Source organism: Tachyglossus aculeatus, chromosome 11 (genome assembly GCF_015852505.1).
Source record: "Tachyglossus aculeatus isolate mTacAcu1 chromosome 11, mTacAcu1.pri, whole genome shotgun sequence".
Classification (NCBI taxonomy): Eukaryota; Metazoa; Chordata; class Mammalia; order Monotremata; family Tachyglossidae; genus Tachyglossus; species Tachyglossus aculeatus.
The window spans coordinates 35,426,073-35,443,705 of record NC_052076.1 but is presented as its reverse complement, the minus strand read 5'-3'; the positions used below and the strand labels follow the sequence as shown (position 1 = coordinate 35,443,705).

Here is a 17,633-nt window from a genome sequence, read left to right as displayed (position 1 = left end):
CCTTTACAATGGTGTTCTATCTCAAACTCAGTGAAAACGGGGTAAAAGGTAAGGTGGTCATTTGTTCGATTTTATACCAGTTGATGATGATCTTTCCAATCCTGTCCGTATGTGGCTTTGGACACCATTAGTCCAGTATGCTTTTTATGGTATTTGTTAAGCGTTATGTGCCAGGCACTGTATTAAACACTGGGTTAGATACCCATCGGTCAGGTTGGACACGGTCCATATCCCACGGAGGGCTCACAGTCTTAATCCTGTTTTTACGGATGAGGTAACTGAGGCCCAGAGAAGTGAAGTGACTTGCCCAAGGTCAAACAACAGACATGTGGAAAAGCCAGGATTAGAAACCAAGTCCTTCTTACTCCCAGGCCAATGCTCTATTCTATCCACTAGGCCAAGCTGCTTTGATTTTAAGCACCCAGACTTCTGTGGTCTGCTGTGTGGTCCCCTCCTTGTAATTCTTGCAGTCTGCTGTAGGGTATTCTGCACCTCAGTTTGGAATATTATTCCACATCCTTTCTACACAAAAGGCCTTGACCATCTCAATGGGGCTTTGCCACTGGAGGACAAGGAGGGACTGAAAAATGAAGTGATTTCACAAGGGCAGTGACACTGGAGTGGGAATTGTGATTACCCTCTGAAGGCTGTCTGGGAGCTGGAAATCGTCCTCAATAGAACAAATCCTGGGGCCTTTTCTGAAGGGTCAAGGAAGGAGCCCACCCTTAACTTTCCATAGATTTGATCTACTTGTTCCAAAAGAACAAAAGCCAAAAGCAGCTGTGTTTACGTCGATTTAGATAATCAAGATTGATGTGCTCCGGGAGGTACCCGAGACTTTGGCACAGCTAAGAACTACCCACATCCTTGACTGTTACTGAAATCCAGGTATGCTTCCAGGAGGCTGAGGAGAGGAGCCTGGGAAAAGAGTGAGAAGGGAAATAGGGTTTGTTCAAAGGAATCAAAAATCACACACCACTGAAACTTGGTAGGGCTTGTGTTTCTTGTTTTGCAAAACTTCATGTTTATTTAAACTATCAGCTGATCATGTAGGTGTGGTAAATCCTTCTAGGAAACTGAGCAATAGAACCCGTGCAGATTTTCTGAGATAGGAAAAAAAGCAAAAGCATGATCCTTCACTTAGAACCCCAGAAAGAATCAGAACCACAAAAGAGAAAACGGACTTGGATCTTTAATTTTTTTTAAAGATTATCTCTCTATATATTAATAAAAAGTGCAAAGAATAGACCTTCATGTTTAAATTATATTCTAAAATAAAATATAGATTTCCATTACTTGCAGGAGACTGGTGGAATCAAGAGCCTGAGAGAGTTCAGTCCCTCTCCATCACTACAAAGGACATAATAATTCCAACGAAGCACCTATGCAAAATGGTCAATAGAGTGTTCCCAACCCACAATTTGGGAACGTGTACAGCTTCTGGGTGTTCCTGACAAATCTGGTTGGTTTGCTTTATCTAATATGAACCAAGTGAGGGAACAAAATTTAAATTTGCCGAAAGGAATGGCATCTCTCAAGTCAATCTCTCATTCCAGATCCAGGCTTCTCCCGACTCTTGCTTGAGAGCAAGGACAGAACTTTCATCTTCATTAATAAAAGCTACCAACAGGCCTCAAATGAGGGAGGCACCAACTGTTTGACCCTCCTTAATGCTTCTACTGTATTAGCTGATGGGTCACAGAGGGTTTTTTTTTTTTTTAAGTAAACACACATAAAATTTGAAAGCAGAATGCCAAATCATCCCACCTTTTTTACACTTTGATATCAACTTCCCCCAGAAGCCATTAAGGGATGGGGTGGTCTACCGCCCACTGCTCACAAAGGCTCAGGGCGGATTTCTGGCTTTACTGGTGATGTGAACAGAAAAATTCCAATCGAAGTACGCTTGCTTCGGGGAACCCACAAGGTGCAGTAGCTAGGAAGATAAAATAAAAATCCATGCAGTTCTGGTCCCCTTAAGTCAACTCGTAATGCCAATTTGGCCGGAACACTCCAGATACATATATAAAAGGCAGAAGAGACAGCATGGGGACACGCGATCAGTCTTCCTCCCGTTTCCGGTGCGGCCTTATGATCCCGCTTTTCTCTCTGACAACCAAAGATGACTTGCCCAGGAGAAAAGAACGTTCATTCTCCCTGCTGCACCAGAAGTGAGCAAGTCCATAATACTGCTTCAGGCACACTTCAAGACCTTCCACGGAAACGCTGGCCTTCGGGCAAACCTAGAAGGACCGCTGATTTAAGGATCAAATAAGCGGGATGATTGCAGAGTAAACAAACTGAACGATAACGTTTATGTTCAAAGGTTCGCTGCTTTCACCATCTCCTCCTCTTCTTCCTCCTGGGGCCGTTACCAAACTCTATTTCACAGCAGTTCGTAAGGGGCAATCGGCCCATCTGTGCTGATTCTCGTTCCAAACCACGACCGCTCAAGCGTACCTATGAGCACAAATGCTTCTGTTTCTTCGTTCATTGACTTCTTTTGGGTCCCCAAGACTCAAAATTGAGTTGAAGCCACCTCGTCAAGAGTTACCCAACATCTTCAACCCCATCAGTTACCATGCCATATATCTACCCCTCTATAATTGCTCCTTCATAAAATTAAATTCGATATCTTCCTCCCCACCTCTACCTACGATTGCATAACAAACGAGTGAGCCTGTAGTGGATGAATTCATTTAAGTCAGAGACCAGCCTCTATTTAATACTAAAAACATTTTCATAAAACTTTGTCTTATAGTAAAATATCTTATTAAAAGTGCCCGCTTCACCTCTGGTTACAGCGTTAACCCTCTGACTTTAGTTATGCGACTATCCTCTAGCCAACGGATGGGTTGAAGTGACATCTCCCTATTGTATGGTAGTTTCTCTCTCACACACATATACACTCTTGCTAAACTGCACAATATTTTAATTTTCATGCTTGACTGTCACCACACTTTTCTTCGCTGCCACGGAAGTGTCGTTCTGAAAGTTCTGGACTCTACTCAATATCGCCTGGCTCTAACATAGCTCCACTATCATGCTGTCGAAAGATGACATACGCAGCAGGGCAAAAGGTCCTGCTTGTCTATGCCAAACCCTTTGGTTTTCACCTTTAACGTTTCGGTGCACTGAGTGATTGGCAGCTCTGGAGTCAAAGGCTTCACAGATACTTAACCAAAAGTGCATTTAGAGAAGAAACTTCTTTGTTAAGCAAAAAAAAAAAAACAAACCCAAAAAACAACTTGCAAAATACAAAATAACTGCAAGATTCATCCAAAAGCTTCACAGAACTGACAGACATGAAAGCGAATTTGGGAGGGGCGGGGATGGGGGGGGTGGTCATATAACTTCAAGAGTTCGGATGCAACCAAACACCTGTGTTCCTGGAAAAATGTATCAAGTTCAAACCCCTCCACCATCACCAAGTAAAAGCTAGACATTTCTCAGGTCTCCCACCTGTCAAGGTGATGGACAGATGAGGGATGAAACCTGTGGAGGGAAAATATTGTCAGACTAGTAAGGGCAGAAGGCAACAAACAAACCAAAGGGTTCAGAGCAGCAGGGAGTGAGAGGAAGAGAGCCCTGCTTTAAAGGAGTTCTTTAAATAAAAAGCACACTGTCTGCTTAAGAAAAAAAAAATTGAGCTGAAGAATCTGCTTTAAGACAATTCTGAGTTTATCCACCGTGTTTTAAAAATAAATTACGCAGAATCGTTCATTTAATGCCATTTTCACAAGGGTAACTGCATAAGAGTGAAATATAAAGAAATGCCCAATTTCTTGGTCGCTCGTGAAGCAACAGGAAAGGATCGGCCATCAGAATCATTTGCCCTGTCTTTCTCCGTTAAATGCCTGGAGGAAACCAAGGGCTTTCAAATGAAAGACTCAGGTGGCTACAAAGCTCATTCATTCTGTTCCCAGACCCTGCAGGAGCTATTTCCCAGCTGATTCTTACCTCCCTACAGACAAGCAACTAGGCCTAACTTTTCCTTTGGATTCCCCAGACTAGGCTCCTTCTTTCCGACACTTTACAATAACAAATGGCACCAATTTCTGGGTTCTGGAGGGGAATCACACATTGGTGTGTACTGGTCCCTCTCCGCTCCTGCGAAAAAAACCCTCAAACTAACCTCAGAACCTTAGTAACATATCAATCGGCTGCCAAACAATCGGATGATGTGATAAATGAGGACTAGAAGAATCAAAGGTTTTACATACAAAGCAATCGGACGGTGAGAGACTCTGCCCTGGAAACTGTGCTTTTGGACTATGGCATGATTTTACTGGAGTTCTCCAACTCCCGTCTGTCCTTTTCTTGGATCCTGTCAGAGTTTAGGATTCTTCTTGAATACCTGAGTTTTGAATCAGGTGAACACTGCTTAAAAATCCGTTCACTTTAGAATGGAGAGAAAGGAAAGGTAAAAAGACAAAAAAAACCCTCCAAAACCCACAAAAAGAGGTCATCTGGGCTGATAAACAGCACATCTGCTATTTATAGCCGGAGTTAAATTACTGAGTAATCATGTGCTAAAAGGAGTGGGAAACAAACAGAAAACCAAAATGAGGGGTGGGGAGGGGCGGAGAAAGAGATGATGGACGAGGGAGAGAGATGGCCAATTCTGCAAAGAGTCCTGGTTTCATCCCTGTGATAAACGCTTCCTCGGGGAAGAACTGATTTGATTATGCTACTTCGACAAGCACCCCAGAGTCGGGACGAGAACAAGGTGTCGGACGCAGACTGAGGCCAGTTGTCTCTTCTTTGATTCTTCCTTGATGTTGTGTGGTCTGGAGATCAGGGCTCACCATGAAAGCTCCTGGGTGGAAAATATCAATGGCAGGCTCCCTACACATCATGGGGATGGGAAGGGGAAAGAGGGGGCTGGGAAGAGAGGGAGAACACAACCCAAAAAACCCAAACTGGGGAGAAAAAAAACCAACCAAAAAAAACCAGAACACCCTCTCCAAAAGAAAAACCACGAGGAAAATGAGAACCCTGCGAGAGTTCCTGCTGGGTGCGTTTCTGTGCAAGGCTGGAAGAGTCTACTTTGCCTTGGGCTCCACGTAAATTTTATCACCATCCCTAATGCCGAAAGAATGGAGCGCTCGCGAGCTGAACTTCATCTCCTCGGGGCCAAAGGGCGCTTCGTGGTCGAAGTGGTACAGGAGCATGTTGCTTGTTGGTAACTGCACCAGAGTTTTTAATTGTTTCTTTAATTCGGCCACTGTCTGGTCTAGCCGGATGGTCATCTCCTCCACCTGATCTTTGAAATGGACTTCCACTTTGGCGCTGCTCTGGGGCCTCAGGTCCACTTCTACCAGTGGCTCCAGCTTCCCGTACTTGGTGACCAGGTCGTGGTACCTGGAAAGACAAAGCACAGCGGGGCGCTCAGTTCAGTGAGCCGTCAATAGTTTGGGGGTGGGTATGGCGACACTGTGAGCTCAACAGCTCTCCAACGTGCCACTGGGGCTGTGGATAAGGACTTGCTGAGTGTTACAGGACGGACGGTACTTCGTGATTCTGGTCCCACGGGGCCAACTTTTCACCTTGGCTCTCCACAGTGGAGTCAATCAATCAATCGATGGTATTTACTAAGCGCTTAATGGGTGCACAGCACTGTCTGAAGCACCTGGGAGAGTACAATCGAATAGACAGATACGATCCCGGCCCACAAAGAGCTTATAGTCTAGAGTCTGGGGTCGTGAAGGGGCTGAGGAGGCAGAGGGGGCAGAAGGCAGGGTATTTATTGAGCACTTACTGTGTGCAGAGCACTATACTAAGCACTTGGGAGTGTACACTATAACAATATACAGACACATTCACTGCCCGCAACAAGTTTACAGTCCAGGGTGAGCATGAGATCTCGGAGTCTGGTGGAGGATTATACATTTAGTTACATTACAAGGACTACACGCAAAATCTATTTCACCAACCTTAACTTCTCACCGCAATCTTACATTATCTCCTACCGTCAGGACATCCCCACGCAGATGATCCCAGGCACCTTAAACTCAACAGGACACACAGTGAGCTTCCTATATTGTCCCTTCTAAACTCACCCCTCCCAACTTTCCTACCAGTCAGAAAGAACACTAACCTTCCTACCCCAGAAAGTTTGCAATCTTATTGCTACTTCTGAAACCTCCTTTCCGTCTCCCACAAGTTGATCAGTGGAATTTATTGAGCACTTACTGTGATCAGAGCACTGTACTAAGAGCTGGGGAAAATACAAGAGACTTGCTAGACTTGATCCCTGCCACCAAGGAACTTAAAATGCAGAAGCAGAGTCAGAAATTAAAATAAATCACAGATGGGGGAAATGGCAAAGTATAAAGATTATGCACTTCAGTGCTGTGGCACTGCAGATGGGGTGAATATCAATGTTTAAAGCACACAGATCCAAGTGTACACAGAGTAAGCAGTTAACAAATACCATAAAAAAATGCACAGGAAGGAGAGGGAATACAGGAAATGAGGGCTTAGGGAAGGCCTCTTGGAGGAAATGCGATTTTAGGGGGGCTTTGAAGGAGGGGAGATCGGCGGTCTTTTGGATATGAAGGAGGGAGCTCCAGCCAGACTGAGGAATTGGGAAAGGGGCCGGCAGTGGGATAGAGGAGATTGAGGCACAGAAAGTAGGTTGGTGTTACAGGAGCTGAGGGTGCGGGTTGGGTTGTAGTTGGCGATCAGTGAGGGAAAGCAGAACTGATTGAGTGCCTTCAAAGCCATCACTTAAAGCCAATGGTAAGATATTCTGTTTGATGCAGAGGCGGATGGACAACCATTGGTGGTTTTTGAGGAGTGAGGAGTTATGGACTGATTTAAAAAAAAAATGCTTCGGGCAGTACAGTGCTCTGCACGCAGTAAGCGCTCAATAAATACAATTGAATGAATATTTGGACTGAGAGAAGAGAGACAGGCAAGTCAGCAACAAGGCTGATTCAGGATAAGATAAATGCTTGGGTCAGTGAGGGGGCTGTTTGGATGGTGAAGAAAGGGTGGATTCTAGAGATTTTGTGAAGGTAGAACCGATAGGATTTGGGGACAGGTTGAATAAGAGAGATACACTGAGGAAAATGCCAAGGTTACGGGCTTGTGAAATGAGGAGGATGATACTGTTATCTATGGAGAAAAGAAAGTCAAGGGGAGGACAGGGTTTGGGTGGGAGGATGAGTAATTGTTTTGGAATGGTAAGTCTGAGGTGTGAGTAGGACACCCAAGTAGTGATAACCTGAAGGCAGGAGGAAATGTGAGGCTGCAGAGGAAAGAGGTCATGGCTGGAGCAGTAGATCAGGGAATCATCTGCATAGAGATGGTAGTAAAAGCTGTGAGAGCAAATGAATTCTTCATGGGAATGGGTGTAAGAATGGGAAGTAGAAAAGGATGCAGAACTGAGACCTGAGAAACCCCCACAGTTAGAGGGTGGGAGGCAGAGGAGGAGCCAGCAAAGGAGACTCTTAAATCCTACCGCTTTTTCTCCACATTATGTTCCAGATCCACCCCCTTCCTCTCCACCCTTTAAGCCACCATGCTGGTCCAAGTGCTCATTGCTTCCTGACTAGAATACTCTTTTCAGCCTCCTTACTGGTCTCCCTTGCCTCTGGCTTCTTCCTTCTGCAATCTATCCTATACACTGGTGCCCTGACTGTCTTCCTAAAATCCCATCTAAAACACATCACTGCCCCCTCCCCATTTTTTATGGCATTGGTCAAGTATTTACTGTGTGCCAGGCACTGTACTAAGAGTTGGGGTAGATAAGTTAATCAGATTTGACACAGTCCTTGTCCCACATGGGGTTCACAGTCTTAATCCCCATTGTACAGCTGAGGTAACAGGCCCAGAGAAATGAAGTGACTTGTCCACGGTCACACAGCAGACAACTATGAGCCCGTTGTTGGGTAGGGACCGTCTCTATATGTTGCCAACTTGTACTTCCCAAGCGCTTAGTCCAGTGCTCTGCACACAGTAAGACTGAATACATACGATTGAATGAATGAATGAATGAACTGGTAGAACCAGGATTAGAACCCAGGGCCTTCTGACTCCCAGGCCTGTGCTCTATCACCTAGGTAATGCTGCTTCTCAGAAAACTCAGAAAATTCCAATGTTTATCCATTTCGCTCCACCTCAAACTCATGACCTCTGACTTCAAGGCTCTCCTCTAGCTGCCTCCTCCTGACCTTTCCCCTTTCCTCCCCACATATACCCCAGCTCAAACTTTCTGCTTATCCCAAGCTTATTTTACTCTACTTCCCTCTTGACCACGGATGACAACTTTTCATTTCGAGTTAGCGGGCAAAAGCAGAGCAGGGATTTTACAGGACCAGGCAACGAAGATCAAGCAGACCAGAAAGCTGCCACCTTAGTTCTTTCCATTCTAGGTGGAAAGCCTCAGGTTCCCCCCTCCCTTCAAACTCTTAAAAGACAAAGTGGCTCAGTGGAAAGAGCCCGGGCTTTGGAGTCAGAGGTCATGGGTTCAAATCCCAGCTCCGCCACTTGTCAGCTGTGTGACTTTGGGCAAGTCACTTCTCTGCGCCTCAGTTACCTCATCTGTAAAATGGGGATTAAGACTGTGAGCCCCCCGTGGGACAACCTGATCACCTTGTAACCTCCCCAGCGCTTAGAACAGTGCTTTGCACATAGTAAGCACTTAATAAATGCCATCATTATTATTATTATTATTAAACCCTGCCAAACCACATTGCATTCCCTTACTAATCCCCAACTTGGTGATCATGTCACCCCCTGAGGCCACCCTTAGTGGTTAGATGAATATTCATTTATTCATTTCTGGTTGTTTTTCCCCTTGCTCGCACCAAATGCTTATGCGAGTCCTTGGGCTTATGACAAAATTGATTCCTGAAAAGCACATGTCTTACACCAAAACACTGTAAGGCAGAACAAATTTTCCTCTTAGGAACAATGTGATAAATGGGGGATTGGTTTCTGAACTAAAGGTTGGCACCCAAATGACCCAAACTGTATACTCAATCAATTCCAGAGGAGTAATACAGCTCCTTTAATCTATTTCTGTTGAGCCAGAGAAGATCCTTGATGGGATGCCAATTTTAACTTCACTGGAAAGAAAATGGACATGCTCACACGCTCACTAGTGACTCAGCCTGTGGATGCGGTAACTGACCCCACCTCCCCTCCCAGCCTTTTCCACCCCCTTTTTATCACCCCTCACCTCCCCCCAGATCTTGATCATGTCTGTTAAATCTGTTTCCCCATTTCCTCATGGTGCCTGGGCACCCCGCCTCCCATAATCCCAAAACAAGTGACCTAAAAGAAGCTGGCACTGTGCCATCGAAACCAATGTATTGCAAAACTGAAACAGGGCGGAAATTTAGAAATGTTAAGTGCTGTTCATCGTGACCAATACGTCTCAAGTGAAAGACAGTCTAGAATAGGCCTGGGTTAGTATTCTGACTCTGCTATTTGTCTGCTGTGTGACCTTGAAAAGTGGCTTCCCTTCTCATCTGTAAAATGGGGACTAAGACTGTGTCCAATCTGATTAGCTTGTATCTACCCCAGAATTTAGGAAGTATCTAATACCAAATATATGCTATTTGTCAGGCACTAAAATACAGAAACACACACATAGAGAGAGAGAGAGGAGAGAGAGAGAGAGAGAGAGAGAGAGAGAGAGAGAACACCTGTCTGCAGATCCCTATTAGACAGTAAGCTACTCTAGGAAAGGAACCGTATCTCGTACTTCTAATGCCATCTCCCTGGAGGGGCACAGAATTATGCTCTGCAAACAGTGCACTGCACTCAAATACCAATGACGACCTAGGTGGAGAGCTGCATTTTGCCTCTGGCTAATTTTAGTTACTTCCAAGGAAGAACTAATTACCCAAAAGAGATGCATGTAGATCTTCTGATCTTTAGTTGGAGACCCAAGTGCAAAGCAGTCATATTCCTTTATTCAAAGTACATGCTGGCAGACTCTAGGTTACAACCACCAGGAAATTATTGCCACAGTAATTTATTTATTTGTATTAATGCCTGCCTCCCTTTCTAAGAATAACAATTATTACTGTATTTGTTAGGTGCTTACTATGTGCCGAGCACTGTTCTAAGCACTAGGATAGATACAAGGTAATCAGGTTGTCCCATGTGAGGTTCACAGTCTTAATCCCCACTTTACAGATGAGGTAACTAAGGCACAGAAAAGTTAAATGACTTGCTCAAGGTCACACAGCATACAAGTGGAGAAGCCGGGATTAGAACCCACGTCTTCTGACTCCCAAACCCATGCTCTTTCTACTGAGCCATGCTGCTTCTCTCCAGATGGTACGCTCCCTGTGAGCAGAGAATGAGTCTACCGACTCTGTACTACTGTACTCTCCCAAGTGCTCAGTACAGTACTCTGCACACAGTAAGCACTCAATAAATGCCACTGACTGATTGAAGCGTGCACCCTGAGTCAGAGTCCGCTTTGGTTGATACTTCACGTCAGGTTACAATCTTTCTGGATACAACCTGGATTGTTTGATACTCTTAGCTCCTACAAAATCCAATCACCCAAGTGTTTGGCCCAAGCCTTAGAGTAAAGTAAACTCCCACCCCACCACCTCCTACTCACCAAGGCTGAAATTAAGTAATCCTCCACCACTGCCTCACGCTTGGTTCACAGTTTCTGCCAGATTTTCAAAGCACAGAATAGACCCCTGAGCAGACTACCACAGAAGTCATTTTAATTCAGCCAGAGATGATAAAGGTGTTGATAAATTAATGGCTTCAAGGCTTTCCATCACCTTGCCCCCTCCTACCTCACCTCCCTTCTCTCCTTCTACAGCCCAGCCCGCACCCTCTGCTCCTCTGCCGCTAATCTCCTCACCGGGCCTCGTTCTCGCCTGTCCCGCCATCGACCCCCGGCCCACGTCATCCCCCTGGCCTGGAATGCCCTCCCTCCCAACATCTGCCAAGCTTAATCCCCAAGCTCTGCCAAGCTCTTCCTCCCTTCAAGGCCCTACTGAGAGCTCACCTCCTCCAGGAGGCCTTCCCAGACTGAGCCCCCTCCTTCCTCTCCCCCTCCTCCCCCTCTCCACCCCCCTGCCTTACCTCCTTCCCTTCCCCACAGCACCTTTATATATGTATATATGTTTGTATGTATTTATTACTCTATTTATTTTACTTGTACATATCTATTTTATTTTGTTAATATGTTTTGTTTTGTTCTCTGTCTCCTCCTAGACTGTGAGCCCACTGTTGGGTAGGGACCGTCTCTATATGTTGCCAACTTGTACTTCCCAGTGCTTAGTACAGTGCTCTGCACACAGTAAGCACTCAATAAATACGATTGATTGATTGATCTCTTTCTTTAAAAATATGGTGCTTGTTAAGCACTTACTATGGGCCAGGCACCACTCTAAATCCTGAGGGAGATACAAGGTAATCAAGTTGGACACAGTCCACGGCCCACATGGGGCTCACAGTCTTAATCCCCATTTTACAGATGAAGGAACAGAGGCACAGAGAAGTGAAGTGACATGCCCAAAGTAACATAGCAGGCATCAATCAATCAATCACTGGCATTCATTAAGCACTTACTATGTCCACAACACAGTATTAAGCACTTGGGAGAGTACAACAGAATTAATAGACATGTTCCTTGTCCACAAAGAGTTTACAGTCTGGAGGGGGAGACAGACATTAATATGAATAAATAATTTATATAACATAGGACTTAAAGATATGAACATAAATGCCGTGGGGTTGGGTGTGGAGAGAAAATCAATGTCCAAAGGTCCCAGATCCAAGTGCACAGACGACTCAGAAGGGAGAGCAAACCAGGGAAAGAAAGGCTTAATCGGGGAAGATGTGAACTTAATAAGGCTTTGGAGGTGGAAAGAGTGGTGGTGGGGAGTTTATGGAAGGGGACAGAATTCCAGGCTAGGGGGACAATCTGGGAAAGGGGTCAGCAGTGAGATAGATGAGACTGGTGCACAGTGAATAAAGTGGAGCTAGAGGAACAGAGTGTGGAACCTGGGGTGTCATAGCAGATTAGTGAGCTAAGATTGAGTGCTTTAAAGCCAATGGTAAGGAGTTTCTGCTTGATATGCAGGTGGACGAGCAGCCATGGACAACCCAATGCATCACTGCAAAGTGAGGAAACTAATGCTTTAAGTAGCTATGGTGGTAGCGTAGTGATGGACTTGACTGAGCACCCACTGGGTGTGATGAGATCTCTCCACCACTGAGAGTGGTAAATTAAGAAAATCCTGCTCAATTTTCGGTGGATGAATTTAGAAAAAGATGGAAGATGGCTGAGAGGGGAGTTCAAAGGTGCACGCGGGTGAATGTGAGAGTTCAGTCTCCTCCCACATTCTTCATGAAGAAAATCAATTAATGGAATGAGTTTAGAGCTTAGTAAATGAAGAACACTGTACTGAGAGAATGCAATAGTGTTGAAAGACATGATCCCTGTCCTCAACGAATTCACAATCTGGTAGAGGAGACGGTACAAAGTAATTGGCTCGGAGGAACAAGAGAATGGAAAGATGAATGAGTATGCAAGCCCAAGTGCTCAGATGTGTTATGCTTGGTGGTTAGTGCTGAGGATATCACCTAGGGGGAAGAAAATGAAAGTCTCCTGGAGGAGGTGGGGAAAACTGGTCTGATGGATTTGAAGGGGTACGGAATTCCACGCAGGAGGACGATAACGAGAGGCGGGAGAGTCAAGAGCCAAGGCACAGGGAGAAGGTGAGGAATGAGGAGTGTTGAGCTGGGGTGGAACAAGAAGAAAGCGAATAGATGAAAGGGACAGAGATGCTGCTGTGCCTTAATATCAGTTGCCAAGGGTTTCTCCTTGATGTGGGGAGGGATGGGTAACCATGGAAGGTTTTTGAGGAGTAGGCCTAACAATGTGACAGAAAAATGAGCCCGGTGGCAGAGTGGGTAGGAGAGAGAGAAGTTGGAAGCCACAAGGAGGCCAAAACAGAAAGTCTAGTAGCCTGGACTCGGGTGATGACCGTCTAGGTGGAGAGGAAGGGGATGATTCAGGAAATGTTGTGGAGGAATACATACAGACCTTAGCGACAGAGAGGAAAGAGAGGGAGAAGTCAAGGATAAAGCCAGGTTCATGGGCTTCAGAGACAGGGAGGATGGTAGTGCTATTAACAGGTCCGAACTCCCCAAAGTCACCTCCCCACCTTCTCCAACCCCCTGGCTCTCAACACTCTCTGCTACTCTCCCATCCTTCCCAGCAGTATCCTCAGAGGAGCTCTCCTCCCTCCTCTCAAGCGCTACTCAGCCACCTGTGCTTCTGACCCCATTCCCTCTCATCTCATGAAATCCCTCGCTCCATCCCTTCTCCCCTCCTTAACATATCTTCAACTGCTCACTCTCCACTGGTTCCTTCCCCTCTGCTTTCAAACATGCCCATGTCTCTCCCATCCTAAAAAAACCCTCTCGACCCCACCTCACCTTCTAGTTATCGTCCCATATCCCTCCTACCATTCCTTTCCAAACTCCTGGAACGGATTGTCTATATGCGCTGCCTAGAATTCCTCAACAACAACTCTCTCCTCGACCCCCTCCAGTCTGGCTTCCGTCCCCTACATTCCACGAAACTGCCCTCTCAAAGGTCACCAATGACCTCCTGCTTGCCAAATCCAACGGCTCATACTCTGTCCTAATCCTCCTCGACCTCTCAGCTGCCTTCGACACTGTGGACCACCCCCTTCTCCTCAACACACTATCTGACCTTGGCTTCACAGACTCCGTCCTCTCCTGGTTCTCCTCTTACCTCTCCGGTCGTTCATTCTCAGTCTCTTTTGCAGGCTCCTCCTCCCCCTCCCATCCTCTTACTGTGGGGGTTCCCCAAGGTTCAGTGCTTGGTCCCCTTCTGTTCTCGATCTACACGCACTCCCTTGGTGACCTCATTTGCTCCCACGGCTTCAACTCTCATCTCTACGCTGATGACACCCAGATCTACATCTCTGCCCCTGCTCTCTCCCCCTCTCTCCAGGCTCGCATCTTCTCCTGCCTTCAGGACATCTCCATCTGGATGTCTGCCCGCCACCTAAAGCTCAACATGTCGAAGACTGAACTCCTTGTCTTCCCTCCCAAACCTTGCCCTCTCCCTGACTTTCCCATCTCTGTTGACGGCACTACCATCTTTCACGTCTCACAAGCCCGCAACCTTGGTGTCATCCTCGACTCCGCTCTCTCATTCACCCCTCACATCCAAGCCGTCACCAAAACCTGCCGGTCTCAGCTCCGCAACATTGCCAAGATCCACCCTTTCCTCTCCATCCATACCGCTACCCTGCTCATTCAAGCTCTCATCCTATCCCGTCTGGACTACTGCACCAGCCTTCTCTCTGATCGCCCATCCTCGTGTCTCTCTCCACTTCAATCCATACTTCATGCTGCTGCCCGGATTATCTTTGTCCAGAAACGCTCTGGGCATATTACTCCCCTCCTCAGAAATCTCCAGTGGCTACCAATCAATTTGCGCATCAGGCAGAAACTCCTCACCCTCGGCTTCAAGGCTGTCCATCACCTCGCCCCCTCCTACCTCACCTCCCTTCTCTCCTTCTATAGCCCAGCCCGCACCCTCCGCTCCTCCACCGCTAATCTCCTCACCGTACCTCGTTCTCACCTGTCCCGCCATCGACCCCTGGCCCACGTCATCCCCCGGGCCTGGAATGCCCTCCCTCTGCCCATCCGCCAAGCTAGCTCTCTTCCTTCCTTCAAGGCCCTATTGAGAGCTCACCTCCTCCAGGAGGCCTTCCCAGACTGAGCCCCTTCCTTCCTCTCCCCCTCGTCCCCCTCTCCATCCCCCCCTTCTTACCTCCTTCCGTTCCCCACAGCACCTGTATATACGTATATATGTTTGTACGTATTTATTACTCTATTTATTTATTTTACTTGTACATATCTATTCTATTTATTTTATTTTGTTAGTATGTTTGGTTTTGTTCTCTGTCTTCCCCTTTTAGACTGTGAGCCCACTGTTGGGTAGGGACTGTCTCTATATGTTGCCAATTTGTACTTCCCAAGCACTTAGTACAGTGCTCTTCACATAGTAAGCACTCAATAAATACGATTGATGATGATGATGATGAGAGGATTTGAAAGGAAAGATGAGGAATTCACTCAGGTGTACTGGGCTTATGGTGTTGGGAAGACCTCCATGTGGAGATGCTCTGGAAGCAAGAGGGAATGTGAGACTGCAGAGGAGGTTAGAGGTAGGGTCTAGAGAGAGTGATTCAGAAGTCATCAGTAAAGGGGTGGAGACTGAAGCCAGGGGTGTCGATAAACCCCGACCAAGGCAGTGAGCAGGAAACGGAAGAGAAGGTGGTTCAACCTACATTGGACATATTCTTCACTGAAGCTGAAAATCCACCACTGCAATCACCACAAGCTTCTACTCTGGCAGCTCCGCCACAAAAATATTACAACTCATCACCAATAAGGGTATTTATTGAGTGTTTTCTATATGCACAGAACTGCCCGAATTATCTTTCTACAGAACGTTCTGGGCATGATACCACCCTCCTCAAAAATCTCGAGTGTTTGCCTATCAACCTTCATATCAAACAAAAACTCCTCACTATTGGCTTCAAAGCTCTCCATCACCTTGCCCCTTCTTACCTCACCTCCCTTCTCTCCTTCTACAGCCCAGCCCACACAGTCTGCTCCTCTGGTGCTAACCTTTTCACTGTGCCTCGTTCTCGCCTGTCCTGCCATTGACCCCTGGCCCACATCCTACCTCTGGCCTGGAAAGCTATTCCTCCTCAAATTCGCCAATCACATTTCCCCACTTCAAAGCCCTACTGAAGGCTCACCTCCTCCAAGAGGCCTTCCCAAACTAAGCCTCCCTTTTCCTCAGCTCCCCTTCCCCTCCGCATCGCCCCGACTCCCTCCCTTTGCTCTACCCCCTTCTCCCCGCCCCACAGAATTTTTTTTAATGCATTTATTAAGCGCTTACTATGTGCAAAGCACTGTTCTAAGCGCTGGGGAGGTTACAAGGTGATTAGGTTGTCCCACGGGGGGCTCACAATCTTAATAGCATAGCATTTGTGTATATACGTACATTTCTATAATTCTATTTATTTATATTGATGCTTGTTTACTTGTTTTGATGTCTGTCTCCCCCTTCTAGACTGTAAACCCGGTATGGGCAAGGGTTGTCTCTCTTTATTGCTGAATTGCACTTTCCAAGCCCTTAGAACAGTGCTCTGCACATAGTAAGCGCTCAATAAATACTACTGAATGAATGAATGAACTGTACTGAGCACTCAGGAGAGTACAATACAAAAGAGTTAGCAGACACATTCCCTGCCTGCGAGCTTATATCACTTAAGTAATGTTGTGCAGTTATGCTTTTGATAACTTTTTGAATTTCTGTACAACCACTAAACAATAGTTTAGTGATATTTCATGTTCCAGTATCTAGCATTTTTTCTAGAAGACCAAGAAGGGACTTTAATTGACAACCCATACTCCTGAGGGGAAATGTACCCCCTGACAAAAGCACATTTTCAAAAAATATAACACTGCTGTACTGAGGGGGGAGACCTGTACAAATATACAGAAGAAACACGGCCTAGTTTGTTCTACTGAGAAGCACTACGCTAATATTCAATGTTCAACTACGCTTCTCCAAAAGACTAGGTGAAATTTCAAGGCAGTTCTACCAATTTTTACTCGGGCATGGCCACGGCGCTTACAAGAAGGCATTTCTGAGATGCAGTCTTAGCTTGCTAAAACTTGGCACCTTATCCTGATTCCACTCTCCCCCACTAACTTTGCTCTGTGACCTTGAGCAAGTCTTGAACCCTCTCTGGGCATCTATTGACTTGCCTTCGAAACAAGGACAGTGCTGAGAGCTTCTGCCTGAAGTTGATGCTGAGAAACTGAATAGCATCCTTTTGGCAACAACAGAGTGTTATTTAGCATTTATATGATTCAAGATAAGCCTGGCCACAAGGTCTGCGGGCCTCCAGCAAGCTGGCACTGGTATAGGGGAAGCAAACCCTGCTTGGCAGAGGGAACCTGCCAATGCAATCAAAGGAAGGGGCATGAAGAAAAGGAATCCAAAAAACCCCAGCTGCAGCCTTGTGAAGACCACCACTTCCAGGCTCTTTGGCTGCTGAATTTCTTTTTCTTTTTTTTAATTAAGTAAAATAATAACATCCCCTAGAGGAAAAGATATTTATCAATTTGCAGCTGTGGGGCAGTGGGCTGGAGAAGCAGCATGGCCTAGTGTTTAAAGCACGACCTGGGAGTCGGAAGGACCTGGGTTCTAATCCCAGCTCTGCCATGTGGCTGCTGTGTGACTTTGGGCAAGTCACTTAGTTTTCCTAGGCCTCAGTTACCTCATTGGTAAAATGGATGGAGATTAAGACTGTGTCCCCATGTGGGACATGGACTATGTCCAACCTGATTATCTTCAATCTACCCCAGCACTTAGAGCAATGACAGGCACATAGTAAGAGCGTAACAAATACCATTTAAAAAAAAAAGTGAAGCTCACTACAGAGAGAGATGGAAAAATGGAGAAAGATGGTAGCTGCAGGGGGGATTCCAGTTCTGACCTTTCCTAACCTGCTTCCCCCCCCCCCCCCCACCCTTTAGTTCAAAAAGAAAACCTGTCTCCCACTTCCTCCCCATAA

At 46.2% G+C, this 17,633-nt stretch overlaps 1 protein-coding gene across 2 annotated transcripts in view; it reads right to left on the bottom strand.

Moving 5' to 3' along the window:
* LOC119934570 (tubulin-specific chaperone cofactor E-like protein) overlaps positions 1–17,633 on the bottom strand; it is a 136,288-nt gene that overhangs the window by 69,262 nt on the left and 49,393 nt on the right. Inside the window, exon 8 of one of the 2 annotated variants that reach the window (XM_038754101.1) lies at positions 1,172–5,364. The exons of the other annotated variant lie outside the window; for it this stretch is intronic. Coding sequence (XP_038610029.1) covers positions 5,046–5,364 — 319 coding nt within the window. The 3' untranslated portion in view covers positions 1,172–5,045. Of the gene's footprint in view, positions 1–1,171; positions 5,365–17,633 lie in introns of those variants that run through there. 2 annotated transcript variants of the gene reach the window in all.